Raw genomic sequence first — 17,098 nt, 5'->3', positions numbered from 1 at the left:
TCCACATTTTTAGAACGGCCTTTAACCTACCAAGAAAAAATGGCCGCCGGCATGTGTAATTCTAAAAAATTGGCTCTGAAATGAGGGCAGTATCAGTGGATGGAGTTTTGAAGATGACAATCGGTAACTTTGCCGTAAAAACGAGTTTAAAAAATAAACAATGGTTATGTTTAAAACGGAATTGTTTGCAAGATTCAAAAGTGGGTAGGTATACTTCTTATTGGATATCCGACAAGGATTGCACATTTTTCAATTAAATTTTTCTTTTTGTTTGCAGAAAGAAGCTATTTCAGTGGGTTACAACTAACAAAAACGTTACTTGTCTGGCAGCTGAAAGGGAATGCCAAAAGTGACTAGGTGGTCAAACAACTTCAAAAGGAGGAGGAGACATTCAGTCCGAATCCCGAAAAGAACACGAATTGGATGAGCCAGGTATTGGGTCATAGTTCTTTATACGTAGTCTGGAACATGAATGGTAGCTTCAATTCTTGTAGAAAGAAGATCACTATAAAACATTTCTCGACAGTCGTTAGACGATCAGCCAATGGTGAACTTCTCGTGGCAGCGAATTTCTTGTGTTGTGTTCAATTACGGAATACAGTGTAGTTTCACAATCAGAAATCCTGCTTGAATGTAAAGGGATTTTTATTCTGAACAAGCATTCTTGACGGTAAATAATAAGTGTACGAGAAACTTAAAAATTTCTAATAATCTTTTTCTTTAATTTAAAAAATGTAGTTCACCTTTTGAAATGGCTAAATCAGCGCTGGAATGTTTGCTGTTCGTATTTTTAGCTTCGTCCGTAGTAACTTCATGTTTGGCTACTGCTGGTGCTGATCCTGCTCTCGATTTCAAACCGTCTTCTAAAAATCCTGTAGAACCTGTTAAAAGGCTAAGAGGCCGTCAGGGACAAGCTCTCCAGTCCGAGGTCTCATATGCCAATTATTTCCCAGCTCCCACTCACCGTTACCCCGCACCGGCATTTATGTCCTCTGGAATTAGTTACCCTCCGTTTGACCAGCGATCGACCTATGGAAATTTTTATCCCGCACCCGCCCCAGTCCTATACCACAACCCACACCAAGTTCCTGTGACCCCGCCAATGGAGGATTTAGCTCACGTTGCTGAGAAATACTACCCCACATTCAACGATTTGGCTCCTTATTTGGAATCTCCTGGAAATATTGCCTCCCGAGTGTGGCAGAAAATTCCTCCTGTGCGTCAAATCGCCGACAGGACAATCAAAGCCATCAGTTCAGTTATTGGACTGACTGTTATAGTTCCTGCCATCATATTAACAGCTATTTTATTCGCGGCATTTTTGGCGATCCTCTCTCTTTTTCCAGCTGTATCGGCGTTTGGACGCAGAGACTTTGGTCGTGATTGGTCTGCCTTAAACGAGCTCAATGACATCCTTCACTTTGATCGCTTCCTGCCGTTACAACAGTCCAGGGCTTTAGCTTCGTTAGCGGCTCGTGTCGATAGTGTACTCGATACCTACATGGATGGTTTCAAGAACGATGCATGCCTCGAAAGGTATTCTTGCGAAGCAGGAAAAATGACTAGCCGGCTAGGCAAGTTTACAGAGCCAGTTATTTCGTAAGTTCTTTAAAAAAAATAAAATAATAATCTAAACGTTATGCATGTTAAAAAAAATTACTTATTTTTTATTTTCTAGGTTTCTGGAGCCTCTAATTCCTTCTTACCTGTCCAGAAAGCTGGAGGCGTTCAAAAACGGTGCCCGTAGTGGCCTAATGGCCGAATGCCGTGAATTGAGATGCAGCCTTCCCTTTTTTGGATGAAAACAATTTTTCGTTGCCAAAATAGTACAACTTTCAAGATTCTTTTAATCATTTTTTTGTTACCGTGCATTTCTTGCTTTTAATTTATGAAACTTTGAAATCGTGTCTTTTCCCTTTATTAATATCCCAAGCAAGCTGGTCTTGGTGTTTATTTATTATACTATTTATATTTTATTCGTTGTTTTGTCGTTTCCCACCAGAGGGCCCAAGAATACAAAGAACGCCATGGTTAATGTAAGATTGACTGTAAAATTACTATAGTAAATAATGCAGGAATTTATGTGAAGCCAGCTTAATTCAGCGAATGGCTATATTCTTTCATAAGAACACCACATACTCGATTAACTAAATATATTCAGATAAAACAATGATACAAGAGTGCCATCCCAAACAGCTGTAAAATCTCGTCAAGCCTAAGGCACACAGTGGTCGCACGCCATTGAAAACCATGATGGCCGCCTTAAGCGGAGGAATGGTAACATAAATGAAAAAAAGAATTTTGAAAACTTAAGGCATGCAAATAAGAACTGGTGACGTATGCTGAAATTTATTGTAGTGTAATTCTGAAAGTATTAAGCTCAAGTAGGCATTTATGAAAGCTTGACAACGTCGATATCAGTTTCAGTCAGTAACAGCAGTGCAGTGCAGTACCGTCTCGCTTTGTGGACCCAGTCGTTCATAACTTTCGTGGACAATACCGGCACATACAAATTTTTCTTGTGCCAAAACAATTGTGAACCCGCCAAGTGTAATAGACAAGTGGCTAGAACAAACAATAATTAAAACAGAGTGTCAAACATTTTCTGGACGCGTAGCAAGAAAAGTGCCATGAACAGTTGCCACGGCGAGCCGAAGACGAAATCTATCGCCCGCCATGAGGTAAGCCCTGAACACTTTTTGGCAGATTGAACTCTCGATTGTTGTTTGAATTGAGCTATTCCCTCATACTGATCAGGAAATTTGATTTTGTTTGATGTTACCTCTTGTTGTAGTAAGGTTGGCTTTTAGCTTTAACTCTAACAAATTGAATGTCACAAAAGAATAATTGAGTGAAAAAAAGCGGAATGAATTCTATGAATCCAGAAGAGAGATTGGAATCGAGTTAGGGCGGGTACTGGGGCACAATTATTTATGGCGAAACACGTGGCTGTGAGCTAGTTCCTAGTTTAGGTTTGGTAAGCAGACTACTCTGAAACTTCGTTCTCCAGTTGTGTGAGGATCAGTGGAGGTGAAACTTCTATGGTCTTGTGATACCAAGCCCTTTTTTCAACTTTTCTTTCTATCTTCCTTTAAAATAATAATAAAAGCTGGTAAACGGCTTTTAAGATCATCTTTAAGTTGGCAGTATTCTTCCAGTTTTTTTAAAGGTTCGTTTTTTTTTCAATTTCGTAAACTTTAAAGGTTTTTGACGAACATTTGCCATTTTCAACAGCAGAGGATGAAAATGACTAAATCATTCGGAAGTCGGTTGTTCTACTTATTTATGGTTGCCTTGTTGATATCCGCATGCCTGACGGCTGGAGACGTCATCAGTGATTCACGAACCAGTTTCAGACCTGTTTCTCTACTCGTCTCAGCGTTTCATGGAGTTGTCCTGTTTTTCCCTATTTTGTTCTTTGGCGGAATAATTGCGTTCGCCCTAACTGTTCCTTCCATTTCTGCCGCGGGTCTCTTTCCATTTGGACGGCGAAAGAGACGCGACCTGTCGGCTGGAAAACTTTCCCATGTTGATTTTGATTTCGATCGTTTTTTGACACTTGAACAGTCTAGGGCTCTCATTTTGTTGGCCGCTTTTGTAGACAGCGCACTTGACACTTATGCCCGCCATTTTACGTAAAAAAACAGCGCTTTAATAGGTCGAATAACTTGTTTGGCATTAAAAAAAAAAATTATTTTAATTGTAAGATGTACAGGATGTTACATATCACGCCCTACTTTTATTCCCAGTCTTGTTTTTGGTGGTAGATTTAGGTCGCACTAAATCTACATTTGTTTTCAATGAACCTGTGCAATGAATGTGAACATTTTGTGGTAAATCCAAGCCTTTCCCTGCAGGCATAGGAATTTTTTGAATTTCCGTATCTGTGCCAATATAGTCTGCATGTTGAACTGGTGGCCATTGTTTGATAGTTTGTTTCCTGAATTGGTGTTATCGTAAGATCAGATAGTCTGGCAAGTGATAGCGTCTGTTTGGAAACCTTTGATGAATGGAAGAGGAATGACGAGGGAAACATATATCCGATGAGTTGCAACTTTGAATTTGCTAGGCTTGTTGATCTTGAAAATAGCCGTTGGGCTATCCGATGTAACATGGGATTTTGCAGTCGTAAAAACGTTGCGGGCTGTTAGGATGTTTAAACAAAAAGATACGAATGAATAGGTGGGGTAAGAAAGAACATGTAGAAGAACACTGGGGGGCATATTGTGGGCATTGAAAAAAAAAAACACACGTGGATGTGGGCTTTTTGGTTAGTTCACCAGTCCATTCTGGAACTTGTTTGCCACAGTCGTGCGTCGATGACCGGGCGGAGTTGAACTCGTCTTGCTGTTACCCAGACTTTTTTTTTTTTTAAGCCTTTGTGATTTCTTGGCCTTAAACCTCATGGAAATTTCATCCGATTTCTATTTCTGAAAGGATTTTGCTTCTCGGTAATTTCAGCAGTGCTTAAATATCTTTTTTTAAAAATACTGTTTGACGTTTGATTGTTTTCCCGCTTTTGTTACTTGAGGTTGGAAATGACCGTACCATCAAGGAATTGGTTGATGTGCTTAATATTGACTGTCGTGACAAATGCTGCTTGTTTGGCAACCGATTCTGCCCAGAATTCAAACTGGCAAAATTCCATAGAATCTGTTGCTAAACTTAAAAATCCAGCCATTCCATTACTTAAATACAAACGCTCGCCTACCGACGATACGGAAGCAACAACCAGCCAATTGAATTCTTCTGTCATTGAGCAATCCACTTTTCCGACCGTCTACCGAAACCCGGAAGAGAACGCTACTGGCTCTATCTATTACGACCTCGTGCAATTGAGAAACAAGTACTACCCCAAGATCAAAGATTTGATGCGTTACGTCCAAAATTTTGAGAATGCGGCGTCCCGCGTGCGCGAGAACTCGCCCGGATTAAATCACATTGCCGAAAGGGTAACTGACGTCAAAGCAGCTATTGGATTCCTCCTTTCTATTCCGTTAATAATATGCTGCAGTGCCTATTTCTTAAACCTGCTCGTTCTCGGTGGCATTGTCATTGGTTTTAATGGCTGGGATTTGGGAACTCTGGGTCGCAGACGAATGTTACGCGACTTGTCTGCCATAAACAATCAGAGCCAAGTTTTTGATTTCGATCATCATCTGACATCTGATCAGTCCATGACCCTTGCTTTATTGGTTGCTCGCGTGGATAGCGTGCTCAGCAACTACACCCTTTCTTCCGAGGGTGACACACAGTCCATCCGCTTTGTTGAACCGGCCGGATGACTATGGAGTTCCGCGTGAGGGCCGCATTTTTTTGTTGTTGAAATCTTACAGTTAAAACTGTTGTGTTGTGTGTCCTATTTATTATACATTCCTGTTGAACGACCGAGTCCCGCTGAATTTAGACCGCGTCCTAGAAATCTACTACGTTTTTGTTTTTTTATGTAAATGAACTCGTGATTGTGACTTGCACCTTGAGTGCTTTGTATTCGTGTGGAAGCGATGGCCTTTATCATTCCTAGAAATTTTGAAAACTGTTCCACTTTTTTATTATGTCTTGCATTCTTCTACGAAGTAATGTATTTTCATAGAAGAATAGTCAATCGATTGAACTCGAGGGAAATTGTTTTAGCGTTTAATTCTTTTGTCATTTTACGCGAATGTCGTAAAATTTTTAATAGCGAGGAAATAAAGTTGGCTAGGGAAAAACAGTATGGATGTTGTCAGATATTAGAAGAAAAAAAAGGGCAGGTCGCTGTACTTTTTTATGACAGCCCGCGAGGAAATTTTGTCAAAGTTATGAGACAGTTATGCAACATTTTTTTTTTTTTTCTTGTCCGTCGTCAAAATTTACTTTTTCTAAAATTATGAAACACTCCGTCTATTGAGTCCGGACGTCATTCGTATGCGAAGCGCTACCCGACAAGGTACGAAAGTGTCACTTCCTAGAAGGGGACAGTGTAAAGTGCCTTTCTAGAAAATGGAAAGAAAACATGGACAGTTTTTTGGGTTTATTTTTCACGCAAGAGATGTGATTGGTATTCGGGTCCAAATACCTCGGTATAATTTGAATCGTGATGAAAACAAAACAGGACAACGCTATTGGCAATTCAGGTTTAGCTACGCTCTCAAATGGACGCACGAGCAGCCACGAATTCAATTACGATGTATTTTCATTGTCCTTTTTTTTTTGGCAAATTAGAAACACCAAAAGGAAAGAAAAAGTACTAAAGAATATATAAATGTTTAATTTTTTTTTTCTTCTTTTCGATTTTGTGGGTTTAAGTTAGTATTCTCAATTGCTGCCATCCACCTTGAATCTTTAATATTGTCCACACGGGTGTGTGAACTCCTGTTCCAACCCGAGCTTCGTGTGTTACGGGTAGCATAATAGAACATCGACAGGAATAACGATCGATGGGCTGTACGTTTCATTAGTCATAGCCGCCATATGCATTAGGAACGTTGGACTTCTTTATTATGTAGCTACAAAAATATGCAAGATTCCTAAAGTCAGCTGGTTTTTTTAAGACTCTGATGTGAAAGAACAGTGTACTACTGAATATGTTACTCTAGATGAATATCTGTATTTTTTTTATATGCATCTAGCTATTGTCTGTAGTCAGCATATTCGATAAGGCACTCCCCATGAATTTTTAAGCGCTATGTGAATACACCACCCGCCGAAATGGAATCAAAATTCCCAGCCAGTGGAAAAATAGAGGCCATTTCATTATTAATTTTTAAATATCTGATGGTTGAAATAAAGACAAAATATTTTCGAGATGGGTGGAAACTATAAAACAGAATGGATACCTGCAACGAGAAGACTCCACGCTTCATAGCTTGCACTATAGCTACATGACCTAGGCTATTGCATTTAATGTTTTAAGTGCACATTGTCCTCTGCTCCTTTTTTTCGTCTCTAACCTCCGGGAGTATTACAGAAAAAAAAAAGAGACAAAAAAAAAAAAAGAAGCTTGGCATATTTCGCTTTTCGATTAATGTAATAGAGGTAAAGATGTAGAATATCTCATCAAGGCGCATAGCATACCTGACCGAATTGTCTTCCGGCAGTTCGTGTCACGCGTATGATAAATGGGACATGTTGCATACCGCCGTTGATTTCCGTACTAAACTATTCGTCCAAAAATAGATATTTATTACTTTTGAACGCGTCAAATATTTCCAATAAAAATAGTAAAAGGTTTTAAAGGTTGCCATGAAAACGCAATATTCCGATAGGGGAAACAAAAAATTTTTTAAAATGAGCATATTCTACTGACATAGTTGCATGCCGAAAAAGATATTTTTGGGTAATTGAATTAGAAAATGTGTTGAATTTATCGGCTGGGAGCATGAAGAAGAAAAAATGCTGCGCAATCTATGGCAGGCCGCCAGCCGTCGTTCAACACCCCGCCCAGATTCAATTGGAATTTTCTGAAAAATCGTAGGGTGGGACAACAAAAGGCAAATTGGCTGTTATTCTTTTCGTCTGATTCTTTATGCATTGGCCCCCCCCCCCATGCTCCTCAACATTTCATGGCCTATAAATCAACGACATCTTCTTCTGTTTGTCCTGATCTATTGCGTTCACCGAGCGATACAGATAAATAATTTCTCGCTATTTCCCATCCATTCACCGACAAATGTGGGAAAAAAAGAGATAAAAAATTGTATGGGGACACTCGTATTTTTTATGGTTTGTAATCTAGAATGCTTTAGACACATGGCTTTCATTCTCTCTCTCTCTCTCTCTTGGGTAACATTGTCATGTACGATGGGGAATGCTTGAACAAAGGCGAAGAAAATAGGGCCTTGTGATCTATACCGGGGAACTACAGCCTATCAACCGACGAATAAAATGTCCGGGCACTGTGTGAAAGCCAAGAAAAAACAACAAAAAAAAAGGGAGAGTGTTTTTACCTATAGAAATCGACTGGGCGAGTTATGTCCTTGTTTATTCAATGAGTCGTGATGCCGGATTACATTTTAGTCGTCTCCACAGAAACGGCCACAAAACAGGAGAGTAGGAGTAAGAAAGAAATACAAAAAAGTTACCCAAAATGTAAATAAAAAAGAAAATATTGATCTCGGATTTTTGATGCAATCCACGCCCAGTGGTTACCGAGAACATATCTTCAATCCTGGGCTTATACATTCATGTGGGTTCACATAAATTGTAAATAGACCATAAATGCATATATGTATGACTATGTAGGCCATTTTTTTCTTTTTTTTTTATTTTTGTAAAGAAAAATATTTCAATGGCAATACGTTAACGTTCATTTACTTTGCTTTGAATTACAAAAGGAAACCTATTTTATTTCCGCGATATTCCGCCATTTACCGTCGTCTACAGTGTTAGATTCTCAGAAGCGCTCTGCGCGCAGACTCGCTGTTAACGTTGAGGGAGGGAGAATGCTATTTGAACCGGCTTTATCGTGGACGAAAGTCTAGTGAGGGAGCGCTGAGCTGACGAACGCGACCTCAGTGGCGTAACGTACGAATAAGGAGAGCTTGTCCCCCTTCAAACTTGTATACCAAGTCCGTTGCGAAAAACACTGAACTAGATTGTAAAAAAAAAAAAAAATAAGCGAAGGGAAAAGCTAAAGAGATCAGGCAAACTCACGTCCCCGGCCCAAAAGCAACGCTTTCATTTTCTTATCTTGTTTATCCAGTCCGTCTAGTCCGCTCCTTCGGCTGAACACGCCAAACAACTGAACTTTGTATGCGCTTAGACTTTGTTGTACGGGTAAGCCACGAACGATTCGTTGTTTTCGTGCTGGTTATTTGTTTGTTCCCCGTCTGTTGGAACACCACCCCCCCCCCTCCCAAAAAAAAAAGAAGAAAAGAATTTTGTGTTTTTTTTTTGTTTGTTTGTGAAAGAACGTAAATCGAGCGGAAAAAATCATTCCATTTTTACATTTTCTCGTTCATTTCTTTAGGAAAAATGGGCAACGCACACGTCGGTCACAGTGGAAACAGCAAGAAAACGGCCGACAAAGATGTAGTGAAAAACGATGACGACATCGTTACTGCAATCCAAGAGTCAACGCAGTTTCCGGCTGCCAAAACGGCGATGGCTTCCGTCGCTGAGTTGACGGACCTTCAAAAGACATTGCTTCAAGACAGCTGGTAAATGTTAACAGAGGCATTCAACCTCCCGCCCGTTGTTATGAATGACATGAGAGACTATAATTAACTCTTTGTTCTTTTTTTCGCTATTCGTTTTGCCAGGAAACGTCTTGAAAAGGATATTGCCCAAGTTGGAATCATCGTGTTTATCAAGTAAGAATTGCACATTTCATTATTTATTTATTTTTAGCTATTTGCGTCGCAGTTTCATTTCCCTTTCATTCTTACTCCTTTGGTTTTTTCGTTGTCATTGGCGTTTCGCAAAAGGCGGCTGTCTAAAACAAAATCTTTAATTGCGTTTTGAATTTTTTAACCGTAATCCAATTAGGAATAGTTGAATTTTGGCCATTTCGTTACCACGCAATTTACCTTGCTCATGTGTCTTAATGAGTTCTATTATAGAAACGAATTTTGTAGAGAGCTGAATATTTTACAAGGAAATGAAGCATACTTCGTTGGCACGTGGACAGCTTCCCTTTCATATGGAATGCGGGATAAAACGTATTGTGCGACACTCCGTCTCGTAGCACAAAACAAACTTGCGCTTCATTGAAAACATGGAGGACGGATATTCCATGATATCGGGGGGGGGGGGGGGAAGGCCCTACTCTTTTGACCTTACTAAAGAATGAAAACTATTGCCTAGTCCTGTGATAGATCGAGTTTCATTGCGACTCTTTTCTTTGATTTCTTTAGCGCCGACAAAAGGAAGTTGAAGGTCCAAAGACCTAGCGGAAATGCCTCGTCTCAATCTCGGCAAACAAACAAAAACACTTTCAGTATTAGTTCACAACAGTCGACTGCTCAATAGCGAAGAATTTCAGGCATTTATGAAATGCGCATCGGTATAATTAAATGATAATTATTAATCAAGACACGGCCTACTTTCCGCGATTCGTTTGTGGTTCAGCCATTCTTACTATGTTTATATTAATGAGCTATGCACCGTACGATGTGCATACCATGCCTTATGTTCTAATGAAGCGCTTGATATGGTCGCACATCAATGACGATGTAAACTTTCAAAGAAAAGAAGAAAAAGACGGTAAAAAACGTAAAGAAAAAGACAAAAAAACACATTACCGATGAGAAAGTGGCCAGGTGCCATGTGTACTCGCTTTTTGTTAGTCCACTCTAGCGGAATAGCAGATGCGGATTGAGTTTATAAGCAAAAGAAGTTTTCAGCGTACGCGATCTATACCCCAAATTGAATGATGCTGCTGTCGAGGTCAAGTACAGTTCATGGTGAAGATTCCCACTAGACCTCGATTGTAAAAAAACAAAAGAAGAAAAAATCTGTTGTCACGCTAGATTGATTTGGCACACGCCTCTTCTTTTTCCCTTCGTTGTTTATAGGAATCGCGGAGTTAGGTTACACACTCTGGGAAAAAGACTTTTAGCTCGAATCCTATTGGGATATTATGAAATGGTGTTAGCGTGAAACCTGGAAAGATTGCGCCGACACGTTTTCGCTTTCACTGACATGTCATATCGGGAATTGACCGAATTCTATTGGCACTTAAGTTGCACTAGATCAATCGATCGTCCTACCACTTTCTTTCTAGACGCGCTCCATGGGTATTCGTTCATACCCGTTCACTTATAGGTCTGGGATTTTTGCGACGACGACTTCTGCGAAGTACGTTCGTAAAAAAAAAAAAAAAAAAAGGTTCCGCCAAAACAAAGTTAGAACGCCGTCAGGTAATATGTATAAACGAAGTGCTCGAGTCTGGCGGAGAACGTTCCGCTTAGCAACGCTGACTTTCAGTTTTTAATGTGCTCATCGTGATGGAAGCCATTTAGCTGAACGCTAACGGCCGTTGACCGTGTTCTCATAATGGATTACAGAATTGGGCAAGATCAAATAGTCATTCTTCTTCATCACTTACATAGTCGTTCTATAATGGCATTGCCCATTTCGTAATCTCTCTTCTTCAATTCTTTATGGCGATGGACGATAAATAATTATGGATATTTTTTTGGCCGGGAAAAAAGTGCGTGATGAACGACTATCGTGTCATCCCGCTTTCACTGATTCCCTTATCCTTTTCACAATTTTTTTTACCTTGGCATGATGCACAACTTTATAGTTAACTGCACGGGTTTTTGATTAATGTAGAATTTTGACTTTGTCAACATTTGTTTGGCCCCACTGAGTGACAGCACTAATAAGTGAAATCCAAAAATTAATCCATTTCATAAGCTGTACTAATGAGACGCTCGTGCACACAGCTTTAGCAATCGATTGTTTTATGGAGGTAAACGACTATGCCCGCGTTCCTAGTGGGAAATAAGAAATAATTAAAACATTCCAAGGTTCAATTTTGAAAGCCTTAAAATAAAAAACGAATTATACCGCGCACGCTTTAAGAGTGCAACGAAGCCTTGTTCAATTTTGTGATGCGGATTGTTAAAGTGCGCTTTTTCCTGTCACTATTTAACGACTACTTTAGCCGCCAAGTAAATAATGTATGTCGAATTTTTTTTACATTAAAGAGGCGGGAAGAATTGAGCGCATCCCTTTTTATTGGATATAAAACTACATTTGGCACTCTTAACCAGATCCCCCTCGACCTTCTCTCTTTTTTACTACGTCTTTGACGACGAAGCGTCAATACAATGAGGATAATTCCACGTGCCATAGAGCTTTGTAACTAGTCGTGGATTACTTGAAAAATGGATAGAAAAAGAAGGGAAAAGCTTCTCCTTTTCCGTTCCTAATTAAGAAGTCTGCACCTGAACGATTCTATTACGTCTCTAGTTTTAAGTGTTGGCATCAAAAAAGAAAAGCCATCAGCCGTTGACGCTCTTCTAAATGGTCTCATTTGATATTGGGAGCGTTGCGCTACCATTATTCATCGTTGGCGCGTAGGGGCGGAAGTTTATATTGAATAGGGGTACACTTCTGAGCAAGGAATTGAAGTTGGGCGTCGGAATGACGAAACGCTGGAAATGACTTTAGTTTGCCATTTGATCCTTTTTTTTTTTTTAGCTCCATTTGCTTTCATTTTTTTAGGGTTTCATTTCTTTTAATCGTCATCCTAACGGCGTGCATTTTTCGTCGTTCAATCAGAAATGTACCTCAAAATAATGCGCTTTGCTTGTTTCGCTGAAATCTGCCTTTCTCGTGTACCCTTAAAAACAAATTGAAGGACAGTGACATGCAATTTCATGAATCATTTGTTTGCGTTTAGGATGACTATTTATACAGGAAGATAAAAGAATAAGTAGCTCAAGTATACGAAAGCAATAAAACAAATCTGGGATCTATTCCAAAAGGTAGATCGATTTCTCTATATGACATTGACAAGCGTCCAAACTTTTTTTTTTTCTCGTGAAATAGCCCTGCATAGCAAACGCAAGTTCAATGGTTTTAACCTTGTGTGCACGCCAGAGGTAATTCTAGTAAGATGCACACAAAAAGGAAGTATAGACGAGATGTTTATCTTAAAAAAAGATTGCCTCTTACTTTCTGTTTTGTTTTATAGGCCAATATCTCATTTAATATCAAAACGCAGTAACATGTATCTAGTCAATATATGTGTTTATAAACATACGTCTACACAAAAAAAACACGAAAAAGGTTAAGAAAAAGAAGGAGACGGGGGATTTACCTATGATCAGAATTCAAGAGCATGTCATCCGATATTGGCTGGATGAGAATCTAAAACCATCTTCAATAACGTCTTTTTCTTTGGGAGGGTAAAAGAGGTCTGCTTTCATGACCTGGATTCGTGGGGTATTTTTTTTATTAATGGCGCTCAGCAGGATAAGTCAATAAGACGGTCATAAGAAAAATGTTTCACCATGTTCAACTTTGTATATGTTGCGATAACAAACGAGGCTTCAGTAACAAACCTTCAACAGAGATATGAAGAAACCGACATTGATCGATATGCTCACCATCGTTTGTATCCAGCGCCATGAAACTATCCCTTAAACCATCCATGCCTTTATGTTTTGTGACGTCGAACCCCGAGCTTTAGATTTCTCTTACAGCAGGTGCATATCGAATAGCGCGTAATATCAGCTGGCAGTTTTCCTTCGAAATATTTATTCACTTTTCCCTTGCATTTCGATTGCTTTTCTGCTATCTGTTTCTGTTGTTGTTGAAAAAAAAATTGTTTTTCATGTCGTTACTATTTTTGTTTTTCTAGTTTGTTCGAAAGCCATCCGGATATGCAGTCAGTCTTCTTGCCGTTTACCGGTCTCGTCCTTGATGATTTAAAGAAAAGCAAGCTTCTCTCGGAACACGCTCTCAGGTAACAGCTTTTACCCCTCTATTCAAATAAATAAAAATGACGTGATACTCTAGTCTAAATAATTGCGTGGCCACTGTGTCTTGTCGTGACGAAGCAATAAAGTTATTGCCTCTGCGAGTGGCTTTACGTTCACTGGATTATCCTAGGTAACAGCATCGGGCACTGTTCACAATGAACTGGCACCATTTGTTTCCAAGTGCGAATGACATTTTGTTTCCGTCTCTTAGATTTCGTCCATATACTTGTTTCACTTTAGTCAAGTTGTAACGATTTCTAAGAGTTCCTTAAAAAGGAGTTTTCAAAATCTATTGCGAAACTCAAAGTTGTTCAAGCTTTATTTCAATAATAATTAGAAATCCTTTTCATTTACTTTATCTGTAGAGTCATGGGTGCTGTGCAACGGGCCGTCCATCGTTTGGACGAACCCGAGAAGTTACACGCCTTCCTATCCGATTTGGGCCGCAGGCATGATAAAAACGGAGCTAAATTGGAGTACATTGACGTAAGTTTTCAACATCCATCATCATTTCCTCTTCCTCTATACAAAATTACAACGGGGTACCTATAAATCATTAAGATCGTAAAAAATAAAAAAATAAAAAATGTAAACTCCCTTCTTGTCCATCTTGATCCTGGGATATTTGCCAAAGAGATAGAGGGTATTTTCTTTTATGAAAATACTCCTCTTTTATTTTTTACTACTTATGTCTACGCCATCTTGATTTTCTTTTTAACAACAAGTGAACAAGCAATCCAAGTATGCCTTAAAAAAAAAAGGAATTGTAAGCGAACCGGAAAGCCATGTGCAACAAGAAAAAAAAAAATCGGTGTCTCGTTGGGTAGTTTTCCTTATGTTATCTGATTGAAAAGCGAAACCCTTGCCAGAAGTGTGATGTACTATTTGCGCACCCTCGGTTATCATGACGTTAACTAACGCGTTCGTGATAGTTTCTTTTTATAGCTAGCAATTTTTTTTTTCTGATGACTGTGTTTTTCTTTCTGCGCTGTTTTGTTTGGTCTGGACCGTATGACATCTGCTGCGATCGGGCGTTTATTTTTGTGTGCAGTACATTGGGCCACAGTTCTTGTCTGCCATTCGACCGATTTTGGGAGACGATTGGACACCAGAGGCGGAAGCATCGTGGACGTTGTTACTCGGCTACATGATCGCCACGATGAAACAGGCTTTGCTGGAAGCGCGCAATGCTTCCGCTTCAGAGGCTTTGAAACCGATGAGACTGCCTCCTTCGTCATCTTCGTCTTCAGCAACTGCCACAAATGATTGATAAATTTTCTTTGTTTTTTTTTCTCTATGACATCTCTGCTAACGAACAACTAGAACCCCCAAAAAATGGGGGGGGGGGAGGGAGAGTCGTTTTATCTCATTAAAAGCATCAATTCTAGGAAAAATTATAAAAGGACGTAGGAAGCGGATGAGAATTGGGGACATAATCCGGAGACAAAGAAATGGAAAGTGCATGAGCCGTAGGATTCTTTGCTAACGATATCATGCAATTGACACATTCATGTTTGAAATCACGAGACTACTCGACACTCGGCCAAGTTCAATGTTTCCTAATGTTCAATTCCGTCGTGTTCCTTCATAGCTCAAAAAGACAAAAAAAAAATGAGAATGGAAAATTTCACTATATTGTGATATTAATAAGAGCTAGCTTATAGAATGTTTGAAGCAAATGTTTTAATCTTTCGTATTCTGTGTATGGTGTTAATGTGTTTACGGTTTCCTTGATGTCATTTTATTTAATTTTCTCGCATCTCATACGCTTATTATGGAAAACAGCAAACGTATGTTTGTAACGTTTACACCTATTTTGGCCTGCTCCTAACTCTGTTGGAAAAGAGAAAAAAAGAATTATACGTAAGCTATACGCGAAAAGAATTCGATCACGAGATATTCAAATTGATGAAATTATTCTCGTTCTAGATATCTCCTGCCAAGTGGAAGTTTGTGAAAAAGTGTAGCGCCAAGATTCGATTGATCGCAATGTGTTTTTCTTCTCTCTTTTTTTTTCAGGATTCCTACTACGCACTAAAATGAAGTGGAGCTTCGATAGGGAATAAATGAAGCGAATGGCAGAGGAAACAAGTACAATTTTTCACTTGTTAGGCAGCATAGTGAGCAAACTCGGAATCTCTATGTATCGATCTTCCATAGTGATCTTGTCTGTCTACAACCACATCACCAGGGAGTCGTTAATATCACAGTTGCTGGCACCGGACCAAACTGCTAGGTAATGCACTAGGTCTCCCTTTCACTTTGAATTATGTTCACTCACCATGTTTGTGTAATTGGTTATGCAAACTTAGGTAGTCCGAAAATGGAGAATGTGTAACTAGATATTACGAAACACTTGGGACTCTTCCAGCAATGCTGCCTAGCGACAGTCAATGTTGAACTATTGCGACATTATTTTATATCGGACCCTTTGACATGTGTTGGACAACAGAAGGAAATGAGCGCGTTGGTGTCGGAGTAGGTAGGAAGTCCGTCAACGGTATACACCATTCCCCCCCCCCCCCTTCGTCACGTTATAATCGATGTGACATTAGCAAAGCCGTTGGTGCGTAAATCGACTCCCATGTTCGTATCTATTCATGAAGTTTTATTTGAACGGTTGTCATCGTCAGCGACGCTGCCTGTCCAAATTGTCTTGTTGAATCTCGCGGCCTGCCACAAGATCGAGCGCAAATCTGTATGGCATTGTCGGCTAGGGATCGAAAATCCTCCTACTCGTTGTCCGTTCCATCTTCTTTTAGATTTAATGTGACAAGGAAATGAGACGTGCAGTCACCCTCTTCTCGTCGTTAAGCTACAGTACAATATCAATCGATTATACAAGACTTTTTTAAGCTTGGGATGCGAGCTAGGGACAGTGTGTCATCGGATCAATAAAATAAAATGGGTTCGACACCGGTGTTAAGTAAAAATCCATTTTCGTAGGGTTTTTTACTTTTTCTTTTTAGAGGCAAGTCTCGAACTATACGATCCCTTGGCCAAAACTAATAATATACCACAAAACTTCTTCACGTCATTAATGAGTGGCAGTACTGTATGGCTTCTTGTGGGTGTTGAAATTCGGCTTGATCCACCGTAATTAGCCCACATTCTCTCTCTTTCAGCTGGTAGTTGCTTCCGAAGAAAGATGCTGTAATAGAAACACCGGTAACCGCAAAGAAAAGTTGTATAGAATTTCTAATCGCCTCCATACATTGGAAGTCTTTTGTGTACACAGTCCTATGCTTGCAATATAATGGAATCATCCTCGTTGTCTTAGTCCATGGCTAAGACATGGAAAATCAACTACCAGACATTCCATGGCTAGAGAAAAATGGTAAATATTCCAAATTTTTAAATATTTTTCTGGTTTATTCTAAGAGTGTTCTTATCTCTTAAATACAAAGCAGGTGGTACCTGATGCCGTGTAAAAGATCTGATATTGCTAGATCGATAACCGATGGACGTCGACGTTGCATGGAAATACCGAGAAGGACATTGTATATCTTATGTCAATTAGGCGTACAACTGAAACCTCTCTCTCTGCTAAACCACTGGCTTTTCCTACTTCTTTAGATCTCGTATCTTTGGTGGGTATTCTTTGGCGAGTGACGTAGTGTAAGCATGTTTCCATAGAGCTTCATATTGACCCTGGTGCTTCCTTTCACCACAACAAGCTG

The 17,098-nt window shown here is 39.6% G+C and overlaps 3 protein-coding genes across 5 annotated transcripts; all 3 read left to right on the top strand.

Moving 5' to 3' along the window:
* Positions 1-278: 278 nt before the first annotated feature.
* Positions 279-2,040, top strand: LOC130703784 (uncharacterized). Of its 2 annotated transcripts, none has more exons than XM_057525241.2 (4): positions 279-432; positions 495-670; positions 739-1,599; positions 1,679-2,040. In XM_057525241.2, exons 3-4 carry the CDS (start codon positions 752-754, stop codon positions 1,800-1,802), a joined length of 972 nt encoding a protein of 323 aa, XP_057381224.1. In that variant the 5' UTR covers positions 279-432; positions 495-670; positions 739-751; the 3' UTR covers positions 1,803-2,040. The 2 variants fall into 2 exon arrangements, with proteins under 2 accessions (XP_057381224.1, XP_059352362.1); XM_059496379.1 differs by having other exon boundaries at positions 281-432; positions 527-670.
* A 411-nt stretch (positions 2,041-2,451) lies between these two features.
* On the top strand, positions 2,452-15,289 carry LOC130703900 (cytoglobin-2-like). 2 transcript variants are annotated; one of them, XM_057525369.2, is made up of 6 exons: positions 2,452-2,681; positions 8,951-9,140; positions 9,243-9,293; positions 13,298-13,402; positions 13,784-13,904; positions 14,470-15,289. In XM_057525369.2, exons 2-6 carry the CDS (start codon positions 8,956-8,958, stop codon positions 14,686-14,688), a joined length of 681 nt encoding a protein of 226 aa, XP_057381352.1. In that variant the 5' UTR covers positions 2,452-2,681; positions 8,951-8,955; the 3' UTR covers positions 14,689-15,289. The 2 variants fall into 2 exon arrangements, with proteins under 2 accessions (XP_057381352.1, XP_057381350.1); XM_057525367.2 differs by lacking the exon at positions 2,452-2,681 and adding an exon at positions 8,549-8,757.
* LOC130703874 (uncharacterized) lies at positions 4,524-5,714 on the top strand. Its single transcript, XM_057525333.2, has one exon. It carries the CDS (start codon positions 4,539-4,541, stop codon positions 5,283-5,285), a length of 747 nt encoding a protein of 248 aa, XP_057381316.1. The 5' UTR covers positions 4,524-4,538; the 3' UTR covers positions 5,286-5,714.
* Positions 15,290-17,098: the final 1,809 nt, after the last annotated feature.

Source organism: Daphnia carinata, chromosome 7 (genome assembly GCF_022539665.2).
Source record: "Daphnia carinata strain CSIRO-1 chromosome 7, CSIRO_AGI_Dcar_HiC_V3, whole genome shotgun sequence".
Classification (NCBI taxonomy): domain Eukaryota; kingdom Metazoa; phylum Arthropoda; class Branchiopoda; order Diplostraca; family Daphniidae; genus Daphnia; species Daphnia carinata.
The sequence above is the reverse complement of the archived record's forward strand: the minus strand, read 5'-3'. Positions and strand labels throughout refer to the sequence as shown.

Coding starts and splice junctions, on each gene's coding strand:
- LOC130703900 (XM_057525369.2), top strand. CDS start 8,956: ATGGGCAACGCACACGTCGGTCACAGTGGAAACAGCAAGAAAACGGCC. Junction 9,294..13,297: donor GGAATCATCGTGTTTATCAA/GTAAGAATTGCA, acceptor TTGTTTTTCTAG/TTTGTTCGAAAGCCATCCGG. Junction 13,905..14,469: donor CTAAATTGGAGTACATTGAC/GTAAGTTTTCAA, acceptor TTTTGTGTGCAG/TACATTGGGCCACAGTTCTT.
- LOC130703874 (XM_057525333.2), top strand. CDS start 4,539: ATGACCGTACCATCAAGGAATTGGTTGATGTGCTTAATATTGACTGTC.
- LOC130703784 (XM_057525241.2), top strand. CDS start 752: ATGGCTAAATCAGCGCTGGAATGTTTGCTGTTCGTATTTTTAGCTTCG. Junction 1,600..1,678: donor TTTACAGAGCCAGTTATTTC/GTAAGTTCTTTA, acceptor TTTATTTTCTAG/GTTTCTGGAGCCTCTAATTC.